The sequence below is a fragment of the Desmodus rotundus genome, chromosome 4, assembly GCF_022682495.2.
Source record: "Desmodus rotundus isolate HL8 chromosome 4, HLdesRot8A.1, whole genome shotgun sequence".
Lineage (NCBI taxonomy): Eukaryota > Metazoa > Chordata > Mammalia > Chiroptera > Phyllostomidae > Desmodus > Desmodus rotundus.
Window position 1 is genome coordinate 92584652 of NC_071390.1, and position 24135 is coordinate 92608786.

At 36.2% G+C, this 24135-nt stretch overlaps 1 protein-coding gene across 7 annotated transcripts in view; it reads left to right on the forward strand.

Annotated features, from left to right (window-relative positions):
* Window positions 1-24135, forward strand: part of RAP1GDS1 (Rap1 GTPase-GDP dissociation stimulator 1) — a 137909-nt gene that overhangs the window by 96768 nt on the left and 17006 nt on the right. For 6 of the 7 annotated variants that reach the window (XM_045183691.3, XM_045183689.3, XM_024574755.4 and 3 more), the window contains 8 exons: window positions 2386-2511; window positions 9342-9485; window positions 9937-10068; window positions 11210-11344; window positions 12344-12469; window positions 13221-13360; window positions 17675-17801; window positions 23623-23751. In XM_045183691.3, the coding sequence (XP_045039626.2) occupies window positions 2386-2511; window positions 9342-9485; window positions 9937-10068; window positions 11210-11344; window positions 12344-12469; window positions 13221-13360; window positions 17675-17801; window positions 23623-23751 (1059 nt within the window). The remainder of the gene's footprint in view (window positions 1-2385; window positions 2512-9341; window positions 9486-9936; window positions 10069-11209; window positions 11345-12343; window positions 12470-13220; window positions 13361-17674; window positions 17802-23622; window positions 23752-24135) is intronic. The other variant, XM_045183690.3, reaches the window with a different exon arrangement.

Sequence of the window (24135 nt, forward strand, 5' to 3'; positions counted from 1 at the left end):
CAGAAAAAAATACAACGAGGCGATGAAGAGATAGCCACCCTATCAGGGGCACGGTTCAAAACACTGGTAATCAGGATGCTCACAGAATTGGCTGAGTATGGTCGCAAATTAGAGGAAAAAATGAAGGCTGTGCTAAGTGAAATAAAGGAAAATGTACAGGGAAACAACAGTGACAGGAAGGAAACCAGGACTCAAATCAGCGATGTGGACCAGAAGGAAGAAAGAAACATTCATCCAGAACAGAATGAAAAAACAAGAATTCAAAACATGAGGAGAGGCATAGGAACCTCCAAGACAACTTTACACCTTCCAACATCTGAATCATAGGAGTGCTAGAAGGAGAAGAAGAGCAAAAAAATTAAAATCTTATTGGAAAAAATGAAGAAGAACTTGCCCAATCTGGCAAGGGAAATAGATTTTCAGGAAGTTCAGGAAGCTCAGAGAGTCCCAAAGAAGTTGGACCCAAGGAGGACCACACCAAGGCATATCATAATTACATTAGCCAAGATTAAAGATAAGGAGAGAATCTTAAAAAGCAAGAGAAAAGGAGACAGTTACCTACAAAGGGGTTCCCATAAGGCTGTCAGCTGATTTCTCAAAAGAAATCTTGCAGGCAAGAAGGGGCTGGAAAGAAGTATTTTAAGTCATGAAAGGCAATGACCTACATCAAAGATTACTCTATCCAGCAAAGCTATCATTTAGAATGGCAGGGCAGATAAAGTGCTTCCCAGATAAAGTCAAGTTAAAGGAGTTCATCATCACCAAGCCCTTATTACATGAAATGTTAGAGGGACTTATCTAAGAAAAAGAATATCAAAAATATGAACAGTAAAATGACAACAAACTACACTTACTAACAACTGAACCTAAAACAAAAACAAACTAAGCAAACAACTAGAACAGGAACAAAATCACAGAAATGGAGATCATATGGGCTATCAGCAGGGGAGTAGGAGGGAGAGAGCAGGGGAAAAGGTACAGAGAATAAGTAGCATAAATGGTAGGTACAAAATAGACGGGGGGAGGTTAAGAGTAGTATGGGAAATGTAGAAGCCAAAGAACTTATACGTATGACCCATGGACATGAACTAAAGGAGAGGAATGTGGGTGGGAGGGTCTGTGTAGGGTGGAAGGGAATAAATGGGGGAAAATGGGACAATTGTAATAGCTTAATCAATAAAATATATTTTTAAAAAGTCCATTTCAAACATTGAGTTTGAATGCAGGAGATACTTAAATGAAGATGTCAAATGTCCTGTTAAGTAACATGGGGTCCAGAAGAGGACTAGAGATATGATTGTGTAACTACTGTTTTGATACAGTGGAAGAGAATTAGATTGCCTAAGGTTAAAGACCAAAAAGGTAAGAAAGCAAAGGATCAAGGCCTAAGGAACTGGAATTTGGAAAAGGAGGAACAAAGGAAACTACAGAGAGTAGATGTGGGCCAAAACTAGTTTGAAGTGGGTTTAGTAATGCATTTCAGTTAGGAAAATGGAAAGAGTGTATCAATACTATTAAGAAGTTTGTTTCTGGCAGTGGCTGGTGTGGCTAAGTGGGATGAGCACCGGCCTGCAAATGAAAGGGTGGCCCACTGGTTCAATTCCTAGTCAGGGCACATGCCTGGGTTGCAGGCCAGGTCCCCAGTGCAGGGGCATGTGAGAGGCAGCCACACATTGATGTTTCTCTCTCTCTCTCTCTCCCTGCCTTCCCCTGTCTAAAAATAAATAAATAAAATCTTTTTTTTTAAAGAAACTTTTTTCTGAAGGTAAACAGATTGGATGGTATTTGAAGAAAAGTGGAATAGAGGGAAGGTGTTTGTTTTTCACATTGCTTTTTCTGTGAGAAACATTAATGCATGTTTAAATGCTGGTGGTGAGGCTCTAGAGTGAGGAGGAGAGGTTGGACATGCAAAAGAGACAAGAGGGAATAAGACCCCAAGAACATGTGAAGAATTGGCCTTTAATATTAGGCAAGTCAGGACCAGTGCAAAAGCACATCACTCTAACAATACAAAGATGAGATAAGTCACCTTTAATTCAACACCTAAAGTTCTGTCTATTCGGAGTAATTTTTCTTCTTTGACTAAAATCCTTGAAACTGAATTTAAAACTTAGTAATTTTTTTGTTGCTATGGTTACCTGTAGGTAATGGTAATGAAAAATTTTATAGCCTTGAATATAAATGGGTTAGAACATTTTCTGTAAAGGCTTGGACATTTTTCCTTTACAGGGACTTTAAAAAATGGATTTGATTGTTCCTGTATTTGAAGAGTGTTTACATTTATCAGTAATAGTATAAAATGATCAAGTATTGAACGTAATAGGAAACAATCTCTGTGTTTAATTTTGTTTGCTTACCCTAATTTTTTCTTTTTTTTTTTCTTAGAGTCCAGTAAAGAACAGTTTGCCAGTACAAACGTTGCTGAAGAGTTGGTAAAACTCTTTAAGAAACAAATAGAACATGATAAGAGGGAAATGATTTTTGAAGTTCTTGCTCCATTAGCAGAAAATGGTGAGAAAATAAATGCATCTCTTGATTTTTTTTTATCATGTAGGCCTTTTCCATTTTTTCTAACATTACTTAATTGCCAGCTATTTAATTGCTCTATTAATGATACAAGTTTTATTTTGGATATCTCTAACTTTAGCCACATTATCTACTTCATAACTATGGGGGGGAACAGTAAAACTGGAATTTATTTATTACAAATTGTGTATTTATTCTTACATATTTAAACTTCAGTCCTTCAAATTACTCTCCATTTGATGCAGTACACCTATCAAGACTTTTTTTCCACTGCTCAAAACAATTTTGAACTCATCAAAATGATGCCTTTTAGTGCTTCTGCCATTTTTTTCTTTCGCCTTTTCCACATCAGCAAAATATTCTCTTTGAGAACTTTTTTCCTTGGGGAAACAAAAAAGTTGTTTGGGGTGAGATCCGGTGAATAGAGAGGATAGGGCATAGGGGTCATACTGTTTTTAGTCAAAAACTGCTGAACACTTAGCGCAGTGTTGGCAAGTGTGCTCGTAAATCACCCATCATGACATAGGCAAAGGCTTTGAAAGAATCTTCAAAAAAAATTCACTGAAGAGCCAAACGCAGCCTCTCACAACCACCTCAGCCAGTACACTGATACAGATGGGTTCCTGTACTACAAGGGTTCCACCCTCCAGAAGATAATTCTAGTTTTTATGGGGAGTCCCCCATCGTACATCTATATTGGCCAAGGCTACTGTCCAAGATCCTTTGACTTTAAGGTCCTGGCAAAGATGGTTCTATAGTTTACACATTCTTGTGCCAATCTGGAAAAAAGCAGGTGCATGGCTGAACTCCAGTTACATACCCTTGCAAAGCAAAGGGGATAAAAATTGGAGTTCCAAGCCTGTCAACTGTGTGGACACTGGTAAACTACTCCCTTGTCTGGGGAATAAAAATATTGAACACACCCTAGGAATAAGAGTGAACCAGAGTAAATAAACCATCCCATTTAAATAATTTTTCAAATAGTGTCTAGCACATAATCAGAGAGGACCAGACACATGAGGAAATAAGGCATTGTAAGCAAGAACCAACGTTAAGAACAGGCAACAGCAGCAAATCTGCAGACACTGAGTTATTAGATACTGACTCAAAACAGTTATGCTTATTATGTTCAGAGTTAAAAGCAAGCTTGAAAAATTTAGAAGGAAAATGAAAACTATATATAAAAGTGACTTGGCAGATTTGAAAAAGAAACATTTGGAAATTCCTGTATTGAAAAATACAACCCAAATTAGGAATCTAATAGATGAGTTTAACTCATCCGTTTAATGACAGCTAAATTCATCCATTTAATGACAGTTAAACTCATCCATTGAGTTAAACGTAGTTGAATTAGAGAACCAGTGAACTAGAAGATTGAAAGGAAATCCAGAAAGAAAAGAACCAGTATACATAAAATAGAGTAAGAGTTACAAAGGATAAAATGAACAGTTCTCATATACATTTTTTGGAGTCCCCAAAAGGGTGGGAGGGAGGTGGATAACAGGATAAATTTAAAGAAATTTCGGTAGAGAATTTATCAGAAATTATGAAAGAATTCAAAGATTCAAGAGCCAAATGAATGTAAAACAAAATAAAAAGAAATTTCCATCTAGATACATCATATTGAAAAAGGAACATAATCAACAAAAGAAAAAAGAAACAAAATGTAAAAAAAAAAAAAAAAAAAAGAAAAAAAAAAAAAAAAAAAAGAAATTGTAGAAAAACAATGACAAAAGTCTTTAAAAAGCCAGGAAAAAAACAGTTTATCTTAAAAGGGGCAAGTGTTCAACTGACAGCTAACTTCTAAACAACAATGAAAGCCAGATGACAGTGAATCAACATCTTTTATGCACTTAAAGAAAATAATGCCACTCTCGAATTCTAAACCCAGTGAAACACCCTTCAAAACTGAAGGCAAATAGTTATTTTCAGATGAAAAACTGAGAAAATCCACCTGTACTCATTCGAATGGAAGGGTTGCTGGTTTGATTCCCAGTCAGGGCACATTCCTGGGTTGCAGTCCAGGTCTCCAGTGGGGGTGTGCAAGAGGCAACAACACATTGATGTTTCTTTCCCTCTTTCTCCTTCCTTCCTCTCTCTCTAAAAGTAAATAAATAAAATCTTTAAAAAAATTTAAGGGGAGAAATCGTATGATCTCAGATTCAGAAAAGCATTTAATTTAGTTAATTATGCATTCATGATTTTTTGTCCTCAGAAGAGGACATGCTTATTGATTTTTAGAGAGAGGGGAAGGGATGAAGAAAGAGAGGGAGAGAAACATCAATGTGCCCCTTGCACACACCCCAACTGGTGACCCAACCCATGACATAGGCATGTGCTCTAACTGGGAATCGAACCCGTGACCTTTGGTTTTGCCGGATGATGCCCAACCAACTGAGCCACCCCGGCCAGGGCTGCATTCATGATTTTTAAAAAACTCCTTGCAAATTAGCCCTGGAAGAGAATGAAAAGGATATATACTAGAACCCTATAGAAAACATCATAGTAATGAAACAAAAAGCATTTCCTTTGAGATTGAGAATAAAAACCATCATCCCTACTTCTATTTATTATTGTAGGAACTATCTAGTGCAATAGAGTAAGAAAGAAAAAAGATAGGAAAGAAAGAAATAATACAATATTTTTAAATTATATGATCACATCAAAACTCCAAAAGAACATATGGATCAATTTTTTAAAATTAATCAGAATTAGTTAGATTGCTAGCCAAAACAAAAAAAAATCAAAACACTATTATATATGAGCAAAAAAAAGTTTGAAAATGCATAGATTGGAAACTTCAATGCTGTAATGATGTTTTACCTCCCCATCTTGATCTGTAGACTCAATGAAGTTCTAACCAAAAGACCAGGAATAGATAAGATGCTGTGACAGATAGCAAGGTAGCAGAACTGTTTAATTGCATAACAATAATTAAACTTTCTTGTCTGATAAAACTATAGTAATTAAAGGACAGTGTGGTATTGGTACGAGAATGGACAAGGAGACCAATAGGATAGCCCAGAAATAAATAGATACATCAATAGATGTTTATTTTATTAGGGGTTAAAAAAGAAGTTGCTGTTAAACAGTATAGAAAGGACAGTTTCAATAAACAGTCCTGGGAATATGAAAACAATACAGTTGGAGAGACATATATACTCCCCTTCATACTATATTTTAAAAATTCATTTCAGGTAGATTATTGACCTAAATGTGAAGGTTAAAACAAGAAAGTTTATCTTAAACTAAAGGTAGGAAGGTATCATTATGGCCTTGGAATATGGAAAATTTTCTTAGGTCACAAAAAACTTTTAACGTTAAACTAAAAGAGTGATCAATTTGGTTATTTTAGCAGTAAAACATTCCATTTCTCAAGAAACCATTAAGAGTAGAAAGGAACATAGTGGGTGAGAGAAGATATTTACAACACATACAACAGAGAGAAGGTTTATATGTACAATATGTAAAAACTTCCATAAATTGTTAGGAAAAATGTAGAAATCCCAGTGGGAAAAATGTGGAAAAGACTTGACAAAGGATAAGATTCAAATGGCTAATAAACACATAAGAATATGCTCAACTCATTAATAGTCAGGGAATGCAAAATAAAATACTGTATACATTAGGAGGTCTGATAATAGCAAGTGTTGATGGAGGTGTGTAGCAGTGGAAACTCATCAAGTGCTGGTGGGGCGTAAATTGGTACCTTTTAGAAAAGTGTCTACTGAGTTGGAGCCATGTGTTTCCTATGATCTGGCATCCCACTCTTAGGAATATACTCAGAAGTATGTGCACCAGGAACCATTACAGGAATGTTCACTGCGGCGTGATTTATAAATGATGAAAAAATTGTTACAAGTCATATCCATTAAGAGTAGAATAAATAAATCCTGGTAATTTATATAATGGAAAAATATATAATTAAGAAGTGAAGATATTTAAAACCAATAGTGTAGATGAATCTTTTAAACATATGAAAAGGGAAAAGCCAACACTAAAATTGTATATTGTAAGATTCCATTTACATAAAGTTCAAAACAAGGTAAAATTAAATTGTAGTTTTTAGAAATGGTTATTTGGTGAAACAAAGTGTGGATGTTACTGCCATAAAAGTCAGGAGAGTGATTTGAGAGAGCTGAAAGGAGGGATTTGTTACAAGAAAAGGGAATGCACAGAGGGGCTTCCTGGGTTGTTGGCCATGAGTCTTTTTATTTAGGTGGTAGTTACATAATTATTTGCTTATTAATAATTAAGTGCATGTTTTAGCAGCATTATTTACAATAGCCAAATGCTGCAAACAGCCTAAGTGCCCATCAGTAAATGAGTGGGTCAAAAAACTGTGGTACATTTACACAATGGAATACTACGCAGCAGAGAGAAAGAAGGAGCTCCTACCCTTTGGAAAGATGAATGGAACTGGAGAGCATTATGCTAAGTGAAATAAGCCAGGCGGTGAAAGACAAATACCATATGATCTCACCTATATGTGGAGCCTAATGAGCAAAACAAACAAATAAGCAAAATAGAACAGAGACATGGAAACAACAAACTGACAGAGACTAGAGAGGAGGGAGGAGAGGGTAACAGGGCAAAGAAGGGCAAGGGTCAAGTCAAGGAACATCTATGAAGGACCCATAGACAAAGACAATGGGGGGGGCAGAGGTTGAACATGGGAGGTGGGGGTGGGTAGGGCAGGGGAGAGTAATGTGGGAAAAATGGGTACAACTATAATTGAACAATAAAAAACTTTTTAAAGAAAATTAAATTAAGTACATATATTATGCAGTTTCTGCATTTGCCGGATTTTTTTTACCACTTAGAAAACATTTTTAAATACATACATTGACACATATGTATATGTATGGATACACACATACATATATATGCAAAGGGTGGTGATAAAGATAGATATCCTTGGGCGGAACGATGATGATAGATGTGTGCTGACTATCTGCTATATTAGAATTCCTTGCTAATCCTCCCATTTAAGGCTGTTTAAATCTCCCACATATATATGTGTGTGATGACAGTCAAACCATGAGAGGAGAGATCTGAAACTTTAATCCTGACACATTTTTAGTTTTCTAAATGCCTTAAATCCTATTCTTTAGGGAGGAATTTGTTTTTCATCTCCTTTGGTAGTTTGGCTGAATGAAATTTTTATTGTAAGCTCCAGTCCATTTTTATGCCTGAGAGTTACCTGTAACCAGCCTTGCAATGTTTCAGAATACCAGTGTTTTTATTTCTTATTTGTTTCTCCTCCACCTCCTGCACTTCTCTTTTATAGTTGTGAAGTAGATTGAATGATACCTTCGAAAACTTATTTCTGGATTATCTTTGGTTTTCCTTATATGCAAAAGAAAGTGATTCCAACATTTCAATTAGGATTTTGTATAATTCAAGGTTTCTTAGTATTTTTTAGGCTTTTTATCATGGCTTTCAATTCTAGTCACTGCACATTTCTACACCCTAGTATCCTGTAACCAAGGAAACGCCCTACTTTCGGCATGGCACAGTGCAAATGTACCTTTTAAAACCATATTCCAGGTTGAATATTCCGTGTATTCTGAGATAATATTCGAAAGATCAGTGGCCCTTATGGTTTAAAAAAAAAAACCTCTAAATTTTTACACATTAAAATTGCCAGAAAGAAAAAGTCTTAACTATTAAAAAAAATCTTTGTTTCTCTCAGATAACAACGCGAAACTACCATTGCTGTAGGTGTGTGCATATATAGCTTAGGGAAACCAAGAACAACATAAAATCCAACTGAAAAATAAAACTTAAGCTTAAAAATTCTGCGTGGCAAATGTATTTCTAAGGTCAATTGTCAGCATTTATCCTAAGTGGTATTAGGTATGCCCAAAGCATTTTGGTAGGCTAGTTTAGGTTAAAATACAAAGATGAATGAGTTATATATAACATCTGCTCTAATGGAAGAGACAGATATGGATGCACACATAAAATCTTCAATGATGTAACTTCTATAGTGAAAAAGTATTTGTTACTAGGGTACTACAAACTAAACTGACTTGAGATAGGAGTAGAATTTGCTATGAAAATAATTTTTCAGAATATAATTGGGATGTAAATTCTCTCTCTAAAATTCCTTATATTGTTGGTTACATACCAGAAAGCTTGAAAGTTATTTTTCTCTTTCACCTTTTTATTATGGAAATTTTAAAACCAATTCATGTGTACAGAGAATATAGTATAATGACCACCATATATCTATCACCCAAGAAAGTTTCAAATTAATGAAAACCTGAAGCTATTTTTAAAAACATGACTTAAAATTTAGAAAATTTCAGCTCTATAAACTGCCCTAGAAAGATAACATTTATACAAATATGAGTCCAAATATACTTGTGATATAGTTTAAAATTTACTAATAGCTTTTTACTTTTAAATAACTTTGTATTCAAGTTCCATTAATGGATATATTTTAACTTTTTGTAACAGGTATGCGTGTTTTACTTTTAACAATGTGGGATATCCTACAGTATTGACTTTTAAACGTGAGCATAACTGGAATTAACAGTGGAATGGTATTACTTACCTTCAGAGTTGAAAATCAATTGGCTTAGGTGCTGCCAGACAATGTGAAATATAACACAATTTGAAATATAAAAATGAAATAAAGCTTTTCTGTATTTGATTGTACTGTCAGACACTTCTTTTGAAACTTAAATCTTCAAAGGTGTGTTATATAACTAAATCATGCATTTTCTTGGTTTCTTCATAATGGGTTGCTTAGCCCAGAATTCCTATTTCATCTCAAGTTTTGGTTATTTTTTCACATTATTCTTTAGATGCTATTAAACTACAGCTGGTCGAAGCAGGCTTGGTAGAATGTCTACTAGAGATTGTTCAAGAGAAAGTGGATAGTGACAAAGAGGATGATATCGCTGAGCTCAAAACTGCTTCAGATCTAATGGTTTTATTACTTCTTGGAGGTAAGTTCTAATGAATACCAACCAAAGAACATGGTTGTCAGATTCTTAAAAATGTATTGTCTCTTTTGTGAACACTATATCAGGCATTTTCTCATTTTCCTATCTCATTAAATCCTGTTGATGTGATGATTTTGAAATCTTAAACATATGGAGAGGACTAGAGATAATAAACCTGGAAAAGAGGAGTCTTCACTGTCATTCGTATTTAAAGAGCTGTCATATAGAAGAGACAGCTATGGCCCCAAGGACTAAAAGCCAGATGGTTGCTTGGGACTGAGACTAGAAAAATTCTAAAGTCTCTTGCCCAGTCTCTACTAAAAATTTATTAAAGAAGAGTAATTACTTTTCCCCTTATAAATTATATGGTTTCCCAGTTGGAAATTCATTTTGAAATACGGATTTGTTATTTGGAATTATTTTCCTCTTATCTGTTTGTTTTATTTACCTCCAGATGAATCCATGCAAAAATTATTTGAAGGAGGAAAAGGTAATGTGTTTCAAAGGGTGCTGTCCTGGATTCCATCAAATAACCACCAGCTACAGCTTGCTGGAGCGTTGGCAATTGCAAATTTTGCCAGAAATGGTAAGCATATTGTTTTATTTTTAAAAGTCAAATGTTCTGTATTTTTCTTTGACATTACATGTGCTAAAACGGACCAGTTCAGAATTATATGTAGTATGTATGTGTACTGTTACCATTATTTTTCAGAGATCTGAAATATTTGTAGTGACTTTACTAACAAATTACATATTTTAGGCAATTCAGCTCAGTTCTGGTACTTTAGAGATCATGAACAATAATCATGAAGTCCTTTGAGTACTCTGCACTTGAGTCCTATTCTAATAAACATCTGATCTGAGAGGATATTATCTCTTGCCTGGTGATTTTATTTTGGATTTAATGATCTGAGTTTTCATTGTAGGGTTATTGTGCCTTAATTCATACCTTGTATGTACATAACTTAAATGTGGCTAATTCTCTGGTTTAGGGTAGAATATTTAATGTAGCTTAATATTTCAGAAGCACCAGACTACCATATTTATTTCTGAAGTGTGGCACTCCTACTATTAGTCTAGAAACTAATGCTGTGTGTAGGAAATAGGGGCTGCTTTTGTGTTTAGTATGAACTGTTATTATAATAGGTGACATTCCATTTTCACTCCATTCTTTTGGGGGACCATCACCTACTCCTTAATGATGGAATTAAAACTGAAAAATGTTGATGATTGTTGAAGCTAAATGTGGGGTGAATATCACTTCATTTTAATATTCTCTGTTTTACAAATGTTTCAAAAATTCTACCATTGAAAAATACTTTAAGCATAGCTAAAGTATTTAGAAATATTTAGAAGTATTTAGAAAGTATTTAGTATTTAAAGTAAAGAAAACAAAATGTGAAATGCTGGCTCTCTAACACTGGCAGAACTCTGGCATACTTCACCGTCGGTGGATATTTAAGCATGTGGTTTCTACTTACTCATCTTCTGATATGTTATCAGGTTAAGCTAGAGAGTTTTCTTATTTTTAATATTTTATCTATTTTAAAAATCTTATAATCAGACTTCTTAGTAAAAAATACCTATAAATCTGATAGGAGACTTAGAATTCATTCTATTTTCCTGTGGTTCCATTTTCACTAATGTAGATAATGGTCAGGCATCAGTACTACAAAATATTTATTGGTATTTGTGCAGAGGATGAAAAAATGCTTTGTTTTGTTCAGATGGAAATTGTATCCATATGGTAGACAATGGAATTGTAGAAAAACTTACGGACTTACTGGACAGACATGTTGAAGATGGAAATGTAACCGTACAGCACGCAGCACTAAGTGCCCTCAGAAACCTGGCCATTCCAGGTAAGACTGAAGAATGAAAGGCAGCTCTGTAAGAAATAAAATCCATTGTTTTGGTAAGATATTTACTTTATGCGACTTGTAGACCTGCCCTGACCATGAAAAAAAAAGGCTTCACTTTGTTAAGATTTTTTACTGATAAATGGAAATAATGTGTTAAATTAGTTTTCTGTGACTATACAAGCATAATCTTTTCCTTTGTTGAGATCATTCAAATAACTGTATTACCTTTTGTGAACTCCCAAGATTTGTATCATATTTTATAGTTAAGCTTTTTAAAGCACCTTCAGTTTAGGTAAGATAATGGCATTAATTAACAGAACCCCCTAACGAATGACGTTTAAAGTTGTTTCTTTTTCCCTGCAAGCAGACATAAAATTTTTAAAAACAGTAGGGGGAGGAAGGTAAAAGGGGAGTAAATTGTAATGGAAAAAAATACAATGAAGATTAAATTTTAGGAAATAGCCCTAATGTGTCCTTTTGGATTAAAAGCTTTTGAGCCATGAAATTACATTATCATGGGAAGTAATACAGGAGATGATTTAAACTATTCTTTTATTATACTTTCTAAAAATAAATGTCTGGTTAGAAGAAGCGGTATAACTATCTGAAGATAAACTCTATTGTGAAATTAGTTTGGTTCATATAGCAGGTGATGTTTAGTAACATCTGCAACATCTGTATTATCACAATAGGGTCAAGAACAGAGGTAAAAAGAAACATTAAGTTGAGGAATTGTCTTTTTCGTAAACAAGAAAGCAACATTGTCAGATTTCCTTTACAAATTATTTAAGTAAGTATTTGGAGGTTAGGTTTGATTTTCTATGTTCCTATAGACAAACAGGATGCAAGATTTTTTTTAATAGAAAAATACAAAACAAGGGGCCTGAAAGATAATAAGACCCTTAATAAATGTGTATTGAATTGAATAATTATCATCAAGAATGCTAACAGCATTTTAACCATAGTCTCTTTTTTTTCTCTTTGTCTCTCTCTCTCTAGTTGTAAATAAAGCAAAGATGTTATCAGCTGGGGTCACAGAGGCAGTTTTGAAGTTCCTTAAATCCGAAATGCCCCCAGTTCAGTTCAAACTTCTGGGGACATTAAGAATGTTAATAGATGCACAAGGTAAAAGAAATGCTTCCTCAAGGTGCATTTTGGTTTCATAGTCTCGATGTGCCTCTAGTTGAAGAAGGACTTGTTGCTGGCTTTCAGAACTATGTAATCATAAAGATAAGCAGCAAATAAAGTCAAAAAGAGAGTGGTTTTGGAACCCGTGTATTAATTCCCATGCTTGTTACAATTGACTTTCAGTGGAAACCGTAGCACCTCTGTTAGCATGTATAATCCTTGCTTTAGGTTGATTTATGAGCAGTTCCTAAGTGTTTTTGTTTTAGCATTCCATACCCATTTTTACCACGTCTTCAAAATCATAATGTTTCAATACCATGACAATTTTTTTTAATTTGTTTTGCAAATAGGGAGATCAATTATCTGGGTACAGAAACAGCAATGAAAACCACTCCTTGGAATTAATTACTTCTAAATTCTAAAAACCTTTCTCTATATTGATTCCTTAGTCCTTCTAAAAACCCTTCGTTACAGTTTGACAGAGTACTTACTAATAGACTACCAGGCTGACCTGAAAGAATATGAAGTTGCTTACTTTTATATGTTGTATGGAAGTCCACAACTTTATAGGAAAGGCCAGATAGTCCATCAGATACGAAGTACTGTGTTTGCAGTTCTTGCTTTAATAAAATTCTGTGTTGTTTTTTAATCATATAATTTTCTTTTACACTCTTTCATCTTTACCAGTTATTTCAGTTGATTGCCTATTAGTGATTCATTCCTTGGTGGTTTACCTTCTTTCCTATAGCAGAAGCTGCTGAACAACTGGGAAAGAATGTTAAATTAGTGGAGCGTTTGGTGGAATGGTGTGAAGCCAAAGATCATGCTGGTGTGATGGGGGAGTCAAACAGACTGCTCTCTGCCCTCATACGACACAGTAAATCAAAAGTAAGTTCCAGAGGAAGCCATTCACTAAAAACATTTGAGTGGCCTTTTTGTATTTATATATAAATAAATTAATCAAAAAATCTGGGGGAAAAATTGAAGATTGAGATTTTTATTTCGTGCTATATCATAATAGTTAAGAGTAAGGCTTTGGAATCAAACCAAAATGAGTTCAGATTTTATCTTCACTATTTACTTGGTCAAGTGTCTTTACATCTAAGTATCTTAATATATAAAAACTGGGATAATACCTACGTGAGAGTGTGGTGAGGATGATTCAGCGAGATCACGTATACAGAGTATGTGGTTGGTACCTGGAACACAGTAAGCATTCAGTAAGTGGAGGTTGCTGCTTTTGCTGCTGTTATTATTTTTACCACCACTAGCGTCACCATTACCAGCATCACTGTGAAAACATCTTTGTGCTAGGCTAACCAAGCTATCTACTGGTACTTGGAAATTAAATGATATCTGGGTAGTATTTGATGCTCAAAACTCACACAGTTGGACAAAATCCATTCTCATGGCAGTATCCAGCTTATTATGTCTTTGGCACATGGCTGATATTTGTTGAATAAATGAGTATATGAACAAATAACTATTTTAAGAAACACAATGATGAAAACTCAGGCCAGCAATTCAGCTGCTGATTTAGTGTCTAGATTGTGTACCTTTTATTTTTTATAGCCTTTTTTCTAAGGTGATCCTTTTGACCATTTTACTTGTGTACCTCTGCAGAGACCACTTGTACCTGGGTGTCAAGGAAGGGGTGATGTTTTAGAGGTTAACTCGGAATCTCTCAGGAGGAGAAGGGAAAGATTCATTGATGAATTCAGTACATAAACTTCTGCATAGACTACAAATATTAAGCATAAGGACCTAGTTTTGAATCTTGACTTCTTAACCACTTAATCACTGATTTTGGACAAATTTCACAATTTAATCTGAGCTTCAGTTTCCTTATCTACAAACTAAAGATAATATCTAGCTAATGAAATTTCATGTGAAGATAAAAATGAGCTAATAAGCTAAATAAGCTAATGAGCTAAATAAGCTACCCAGTACAATGTCCAATGTATAGTTCTTGCTCCATAAAGGGTAGCTTTCGGTATTCTCTTTCGTCATAGGACACAAGTACAATGCTTCATTGATCTTTTATCCCCCATTCTATCAGGCAGAGCAACTCCATACAGTAGCTTTTTAATAAGTGTTTATTGAAGGAAGAGAGATGGCAGGCATTTTTTAGTATATTTTATTGATTATGCTATTACAGTTGTCCCAATTTTTCCCCCATTGTCCCCCCTCTGTCTAGTACTCCCCTTCCCTCTAACAATCCCCCCTTTAGTTCATGTCCACGGGTTGTATATGTAAGTTCTTTGGCTTCTCCATTTCCTATACTGTTCTTAACATCCCCTTGTCTATTTTGTACCTACCAATTATGCTTCTTAATCCCTGCACTTTTCTACCCAGTCTCCCCCTCCACCCGCACCCCACCCCCAGCTGATAACCCTCCAAACGATCTCCATATCTCTGATTCTGTTCCTGTTCTGGTAGTTTGCTTAGTTCGTTTTTGTTTTTTAGATTCAATTGTTGATAGTTGTGAGTTTGTTGTCATTTTACTGTTCATATTTTTGATCTTCTTTTTTTTAAGTAAGTCCCTTTAACTTTTCGTGCAATAAGGGCTTGGCAATGATGAACTCCTTTTAGCTTTACCTTGTTTGGAAAGCACTTTATCTGCCCTTCCATTCTAAATGATAGCTTTGCTGGATAGAGTAATCTTGGTAATAGGTCCCTGCTTTTCATCACTTTGAATACTTCTTGCCTATCCCTTCTTGCCTGCAAGGTTTCTTTTGAGAAATCAGCTGATAGTCTTATGGGAACTCCTTTGTAGGTAACTGTCTCCTTTTCTCTTGCTGCTTTTAAGATTCTTGCTTTACCTTTAACCTTTGGCATTTAGTTATGTTGTGTCTTGGTGTGGTCCTCTTTGGGTCCAATTTATTTGGGACACTCTGTGTTTCCTGAACTTGGATGTCTATTTTCTTAGCCAGATTAGGGAAGTTTTCTTTCATTATTTTCTCAAATAAGTTTTCAATTTCTTGCTCTTCCCGTTCTTCTTCTGGCACCCCTATGATTCAGATATTGGTACATTTAAAGTTGTCCCGGAGGTTCCTAAGCCTTTCCTTATCTTTTTAAATTCTTGTTTCTTCTTTCTGTTCTGGTTGAATGTTCATTTCTTCCTTTTGTTCCAAATCATTGATTTGAATCCTGGCTTCCTTCCCTTCACTGTTGGTTCCCTGTATATTTTTCTTTATTTCACTTAGTGTATCCTTCATTTCTTTCTTTATTTTGTAAATGTACTCAGTGAGTTCTCTGAGCATCCTCATCACCAGTGTTTTGGACTCTGCATTTGATAGGTTGGTTATTTCCATTTTGTGTAGTTCTTTTTCTGGAGTTTTGATCTGTTCATTCATTTGGGCCATGTTTCTTTGCCTCCTCAATTGGTGGCCTCCCTGTGTTTCTATCGCCGTGTTAGGTAGAGCTGCCTTTACTCTCTGTCTTAGTAGCACGGCCTATGTAGAAAAAGTACCTATAAATTCTGTGGGGCGAAGCCATAGGTATTGCCAGGGTGGGGCAACTAAGATGTCAGGCATTTTAAAAGGAGATGCTTAGGTATCTGTTGCAGAAATGTGAGACAGAAAAGAAGCTACGCTTGAACTTAAGAGGGGGCTATTTGTTTCTAATACACAAATTTCCTTTGTTCTTTCCCTATCCTACCATACAGTGGACTTTTAGGATAAATCACAAAATAAAGAATGAAATGACAGTCCAGGAACCTTTCCAATGTGACTTATATATCTATAAATCTCCGTAGTCTTCCTTACTCAGTAAGCTCCTTTGTGATTTTTATAAAAATCTTTACTAATTTTAAGATTTCTAAGTCAGTTTCAAATAAACTGCCACTGAGTAAGCAGTACATTGGGAGGCTTTCTTTTAATTAGAAAAGGTTTTAAAAGATAGTTTCTCACTTTCTAAAAAAGGTTGGTAGGAAAAGACTTAATTAGAGCAGGAACATAGCTACTATAAACACTGAGTATTTGGACTCCATTGATTTAATTAAATCTGTTTTTTTAAAGATTTTATTTATTTACTTTTAGAGGAGCGGGTGCAAAAGGGAGAGAAGCATCAATTGGCTGCCTGACTGGGGACTAAACCCACAACCCAGGCACATGCCCTGACCAGGAATCAAACCAGAGACCTTTCACTTTGTGGGATGATGCCCAACTAGCTGAGCCATGCCGGTGAGGGCCGGACTGCACTGATTCAGAATGTTTGATTACTCAACAAGATTGGTCTCAAAACAGACATGCTGTCTGTAAATACTGTTCTTAAAAATTTACATAGATGGAAGCTTAATAGAATCCTTTCCTCAAATACTTTAGCAAATTAATTTTAAAAATATTTCTAATTATTTAGTTTTATACCACTGAAGCTTAAAATATCCAGCTTCCTTCAAATTACTAAAAATAGTGAAAAGTAGCAAAGAAAATTACTTTAAAAATATTCCTTAATTGAAACTTTCTACTAAATTATATTTAATCCAAGATTTTGTAGGCAAGAAACCCCTGGGAAACAGAAATGGTTACTAGAAATAAATGTGATCATTTTTTCATCTGACCTTTGTTATATATTTACATTCCTATTGTGCTTTTCATGTCATAACTATAATTATCACAGAAGCCTGTGAGATGTACACCTGCATTATCTCAGTGTAGATAACGTCACTGAGGTGCAGAGAAGTTCAGTAATCTGCTCAAAGTCAGTGTTGATGGTGGGATTTATTCAGTCCCTTTGTGTGTAATCCAGTTTTGTCAGTTTCAACAGGATAAAGGTACCAAGAAAAAAAAGAAAATGCTTCACCTATAGCACCTGGAGAGTAGTACCTGGTGCTGTAATAAAATATTGAATAAAAAAAACATTTTTGTTATTATAAGTTTTATTCTCTTTTGTTGATATTGTGGTGAGTCAACACTTGGGTCAATGGCACATGTGTTTCTTTGACTTTTGTAGCTTCTGGGACTCTGTTTCTTGATATGAATTGCAATGGTCTTTTTACTTAGGTAATTTAAAGTTGTCAACTTTGATGAATTTATTGAAAGCTAAAAGCTTTTTCTTCTGTGAAGAAAAAACATTATTAAATGTAATGATTCAGACAGGACACTGTCAGAAAACCACTGAACAATGAACTGACTGATTATAATGCAATTTCTGTGTGTTTAAAATTGAAGTTTATAATTCTGAGGTATTTATTTATTGTAGGATGTAATTAAAACCATTGTACAGAGTGGTGGCGTCAAGCACCTAGTTACCATGGCAACTAGTGAACATGTAATAATGCAGAATGAAGCCCTTGTTGCTTTGGCACTAATAGCAGCTTTAGAATTGGGTAAGTACCCTACTGATAAACCTTTTTTCTCCTATTTTTATATTGAATGAAACAAAGCACAAGAGTAGCAGAGAAGTCAGATAGAATCTTGACTAGAATCATTTTGCCCATGTGTGTCTGTACCTAAATGTAAGTATATGGAAAATCATAGTCTACAGATTGTTACCACCACTGTCCCTTCTGGTTGTGCTTTTTGGTAACATTTTTAGGGCAGTACTTTAAGGTTAGTTTGACTTTTAAATGTTATCTCACGTTCTAAGCACTTGGGGAACACAGAAAACATTTTCGGCAAGCCTCACAGAGAAATGAAACAATTTTTAGAATGCAACTACAGGTTTGGATTTTGCTACTTTTCCATGGACCCAGACCTCCTCTTCCATCTCTGCTACTAAATTCCCTCTTGCTAATCTATCACCATGGTTTCTGTTGCTTCGTAGCATTGCCTTCATTTTAAATTCTCACCTTCTGCGTCACTCCTCTGTGTGTTTTACATTCAGAAGTCTCCAAAAACAATTTAAATAATTCATTTAGTGTCTGTCTTGCAGCGTACAGCATCCTGTTGGTCAGATTCTTCATGAGAAACTAGCTCATAGACGTCTAGCTTATGGATAGCAACCTCTGTCTTAGGAGCCAGTCTCTGTTGTAGTCTACTGGGGACAATTATTGTCACACGGTTAAGGCCCAAGGCTGCCTTACACAAAGGAGAGTATACTTAATGTCCTGTTCTGCTTAAAGTATTTTGTGTAAATCGTGTGAACTGATCACCTCTTAATTTCCGCTGATGATATGTGTTCATAATTTGCACACTGGGCAAAGTGGATCCACCGACCCCTCTCCCAGGAAAGAGAAGACAAAAGATAAACATGGTATATCTTCTTTCAGTGTCAGATTTGCTCATATTTGGGTATGAGAAACTTGGAATTTTGTCCTCCTAAAGGGTTGTGAATTTTTTAATAATATATAGTCTTTAAAAAATAATAGGTATAGGTTGGATGTAAAATTTTTTGCATTTTATTTTTTTTAAGATTTTATTTATTTTTAGAGAGAAGGGAAGGGAGGAAGAAAGAGAAACATCGATGTGCAAGAGATACATAGATCAGTTGCCTCTCACACGCCCCTAAGAGGGGACCTGGCCTGCAACCCAGACATGTGCCCTGGTCGGGAATAGAACCAGCGACCCTTTGGTTCACAGGCCAGCACTCAATCCACTGAGCCACAAGAGCCAGGGCAAATTGTCTGAATTTTAAAGATAGAACAACTTCAAGACAATGCATATATACTCTCAGTGACTTTGGTTTGTAGCTAGAGAGGCTGTGGAGGTCAGTTTGAGTTCTGGCTTGGCCCGTGATTTCTCACATGGTTGAGCAGATAATATGAGTAAGTCTGGAAGTTCACACACCTTTATTTAAAGGTGGAGGGGGTGGGAGTTGGTGAAGACATTGACTGCCAAACTGGGTCCATAGCCTAATTTTAAATGGCTTAAAATATCGGAGCGTTTTCAGAGTATCCTTGACTTCCCAGCCTGGGGTGAGTCTGGTTTTGTGTGGGTACTTCCAAACAAGCTATAATTTTATCAGCTTCCTGATAGCTGAGCATTTGTCTGAATCTGGTCACCTTTCCAGAGAACTATATAAAATAACAATACCTACCTTTTTAAAAAATTGTTATCTAGTGTTTTCTAGCCTCCTTGAGCTTAAGATAGAAAAATAAGCCTATATTATGTTTGTAATACACCAACAGTTTAAAAACCTTATCTTCCAGTCTTAATCCTTACAGGCTATTTGATATTAAGGAGTAATCATCAGAAGTTTTTTTAGCATGACTAGAATTAAAGCAACATTTTTAAGAGTTATTATCTTTTTCCCTGGCTGGTGTAGCTCAGTGGATTGAGCATGGGACTGCTAACCAAAGGGTCACTGGTTCAACTCCCAGTCAGGGCACTTGCCTGGGTTGTGAGCCAGACCCCCCAGTAGGGGGCACTTGAGGCAACCACACATGGATGATTCTCTCCCTCTCTTTCTCCTTCCCTTCCTCTCTCTTTAAAAATAAACAAATTTTTTAAAAAGAGTTATTATCGGAGAACCAAGATAGCGGCGTAGGTAGACACACTGCACCTCCTCGCACAACCAGAACTGACAGAAAATCGAACAGCAAGGGGGACCGACACCAAGGAAATAGAAAATAAACATTCATCCAGACTGGTAGGAGGGGCGGAGACGGCACCGGGGTGGAGAGGACTCGCGTGGCTGTGGCGGGACTGAGACTGGCGGAGTGTGGGACAAATGGCGCAGGCAGTCCGAGCACTAGCAGACCCTGCGGCCCCACATTTGCACAGATAAACCCAGAGGGCCGGACTCAGAGTGGCAGAGAGTGGGGCAGGCAGAGTGGCGGGTAGCACCCTGTGGCACCACATTCGCCCACAGATAAACCAGACGAATGGCGGGCAGCGAAGCGGACGGCGCAACCCAGGGCTCGAGGTCGGGGAAATAAAGCCTCAAACCTCTGATTGAAAGCGCCCCTGGGGGTTGGGGCGGCAGCAGGAGAGACTCCCAGCCTCACAGGAGAGGTTGTTGGAGAGACCCACAGGGGCCTAGAGTGTGCACAGGCCCACTTACTCGGGAACCAGCACCAGAGTGGCCCAGTTTGATTGTGGGTATCGGAGTGAAAGATTGAAATCCGGAGGAGAGTGAGGCGGGCGCCATTGCTCCCACTCGGCCCCTCCCCCACGTACAGCGTCACAGCGCAGCGACCAGCATTACCCCGCCCAGGTGAACACCTAAGGCTCCGCCCCTTAAAGTAACAGATGCGCCAAGACAAACAAACAAACAAAAATGGCCCAAATGACAGGACACTTCAAAGCTCCAGAAAAAATGCAACTAAGCGACGAAGAGATAGCCAACCTATCGGACGCACAATTCAAAGCACTGGTTATCAATATGCTCACAGACTTGGTTGAATCTGTTCGAAAAGTAGATGAAAAAATGAAGCCTATGCTAAGAGAAACAAAGGAAAATGTACAGGGAACCAATAGTGATGAGAAGGAAACTGGGACTCAAATCAATGGTATGGACCAGAAGGAAGAAACAAACATCCAACCAGAAAAGAATGAAGAAACAAGAACTTGGAAAAATGAGGAGAGGCTTGGGAACCTCCAGGACACCTTGAAACGTTCCAACATCCGAATTATAGGGGTGCCAGAAGGAGAAGAGGAAGAACAAAAAATTGAAAACTTATTTGAACAAATATTGGAGAACTTCCCCAATCTGGCAAAGGAAATAGACTTCCGGGAAGTCCAGGAAGCTCAGAGAGTCCCAAAGAAGCTGGACCCAAGGAGGAACATACCAAGGCACATCATAATTACATTACCCAAGATTAAATGCAAGGACCTACATCCAAGATTACTGTATCCAGCAAAGCTATCATTTAGAATGGAAGGGAAGATAAAGTGCTTCTCAGATAAGGTCAAGTTAAAGAAGCTCATCATCACCAAGCCCTTATTATATGAAATGTTAAAGGGAGTTACCTAAGAAAAAGAAGATCAAAAATAGGAACAGTAAAAATGACAGCAAACTCACAGTTATTAACGACCACACATAAAACAAAAACGAGAGCAAACTAGGCAAACAACTAGAACATGAGGGTTGTCAATAGGGGAGTGGGAGGGGGAGGAGGGGGGGAAGGTACAGAGAATAAGTAGCATAGATGATCGGTGGAAAATAGACAGGGGGAGGGTAAAAATAGTGTAGGAAATGTAGAAGCCAAAGAACTTATAAGTATGACCCATGGACATGAACTATGGGGGGGGAATGTGGGAGGGAGGGGGGTGGGCAGGATGGAGTGGGGTGGGGGGGAATGGGACAACTGTAATAGCATAATCAATAAATATATTAAAAATAAAATAAAATAAAATCTTTTAAAAAAAAAGAGTTATTATCTTTTTTATAGATAATTGTAGATTTGCATGCAGTTTGAAAAAATGCAAGAGCCCTTGTATAATTTGCCCGGTTTCTTCCAATGGTAATATTTTGCAAAAATATATATAGTATAAATTCCAACATTGATATAATTTGCCTATTTTATTTAGATTCCCCCAGTTTTACTTACACTCACTTGTATGTATGTTAGGTTTTATATACTCCTTTTTCACATGTGGGTTTGTATCTCAAGACTGAATACTTACAATATCTCAAGGAACCTCCATTTATAATTACTCATCTACCTCCTACCCCTAGTTTCCACACTTTTCCTAATCCCTGGAAACCACTAATCTGGCCTTCGTTTGTAATTTTTTTTTTAATGTTACATTAGTAGAATCATATAGTATGTGACCTTTTGGAATTGGCTGCTTATGTCAGCATAATTTCTTAAAAGAGTCATCAGATTTGTCTTGTGTCTCAGTAATTTTTTATTGCTAAATAGTATTCCATGGTGTGTACATACTACAATTTGACCATTCACCTGTTAAAGGACATATGGGCTGATTCTAGTTTGAGGCTTTTAAAAACGAAGTTGCTGTGTACATTCATGTGTAGGTTTTTATGTGAACATGAATTTTCACGTCTTGGATAAATGCCTAGGGGTGCAGTGGCAGAGTTACATGGTAACTGCATGTTTAGTTTTTAAAGGAACTGTCAAAGTGTCTTTTAGAGTGGCTATAGATAGCACTTTACATTCTCACTGCCACTGTGTAAGGGATCAGTTTCTCTGCATCCTCACCGACATTTGGTATTGTTGCTATTTTTTTATTTTAGCGATCTGATAACTGTGAGAGATATCTCATTGTGGTTTTAATTTACATTTTTTAATTGTGATGACGTTGAACATCTTTCCATGTGCTTATTTTCCATCTTATGTATTCTTTGGTAAAATGCCTATTTGTCTTTTGCTCATGTAAAAATAATTTTAACTATTGAGTTTTGAGAATTCTTTGTATATTCTAAAGTTTTAGTTTTACATTTTACAGTTAAGTTGGTGATTCACTTTGAGTTAGTATGTGTATAGGGCATGTGGTTTGGGTCAGGGTTCCTTGTTTGACTGTGGCTAATTGCCAGCAACATTCGCTGAAGAGGCTATCTTTCCTCCACTGAAGAGATGTTGAACCTTTGTCAAAGATCAGCTGAGCAGATAAATGTGTATCTGTTTCTGGGGTCCTGTATTCAGTTCCTGTGATCTGTGTTTCTCTCCACCAATACCACACTGTCTTGATAACTATGCTTGCTATAGTTAGCCCCTTAATATCCTCCTAAGTTATTATTCTTAATCAAGATTGTTTGCCCCTTCTAGGGCCTGTGGCTTTTCATGTAAATATTAATACAAGCTCATCTATTTTTTAAAGGAAATACTGCTCGGATTTTGATAAGAATTAACACTCTTTATCTCTTAAAGATGCATACTGAAATACATATGAAGGAAATCGTGTGATTTATAGGCTTTGCTCCACAGTAGTTCGGGATGTGTGCAAGCAGGTAGATGGAACTAGAGCTGGATGAAACAAGACAGGCCGTGATAGCATCATTATACCATCTTTTCTGGTTTTGTGTACTCATATGTTTAACAAAAGATTTTTAATTGCTTCATCTTAAATGGAATGTTTAAATTCTACATTTTAGCTTAAACTCCTGAAATGTTTGCTGAAATTTATCTCTCCTTTTTTTAAACAAGGTCTAAATTTAATACCATATGTCCAGGTCATTACTATTTACAGTCCCTTTTAGAAGGTTTCATGTGGTCAGTTTGTAGAAAGGGAAACAGTGTTTGCACAGATTTCACTGGGTTTATACACAGTGGCTATAACTGCTACTTTAATTGTTTTATGTTCTAGGCACTGCTGAGAAAGATATAGAAAGTGCTAAACTTGTACAGATTTTACACAAATTGCTAGCAGATGAGAGAAGTGCTCCTGAAATCAAATACAATTCCATGGTCCTGATCTGTGCTCTCATGGGATCTGGTAAGTGTTTCTTTCCCATTTGATTCCTATCCATCAATGTATGTTTGACATTATTATATATAGAATAATAGTAAGTAGTGACTTTGGTTTAAAAAAGCTTTACAAATTAGTTTATGGAGGTTATAGGACTACTTTTATTTATTTTTTCAATTAACTTTTATTAAAGTATAGTTGGCATACAATATTTTTTTATTTAATCTTTATTTTATTTTTTTTCCATTACCATTTAGTCCCCTTATATCATCCCTACCCTCCAGCAATCACCACACTTTTGTCCATGTCCTTGAGTCCTTTTTCCTTTTTGCTCAATCCCTACACCCCCTAAGCTCTTCCCCAACCCTTAGCTGTCATCCTGCCCTCCACCTATGAGTCTGTCTTTATATT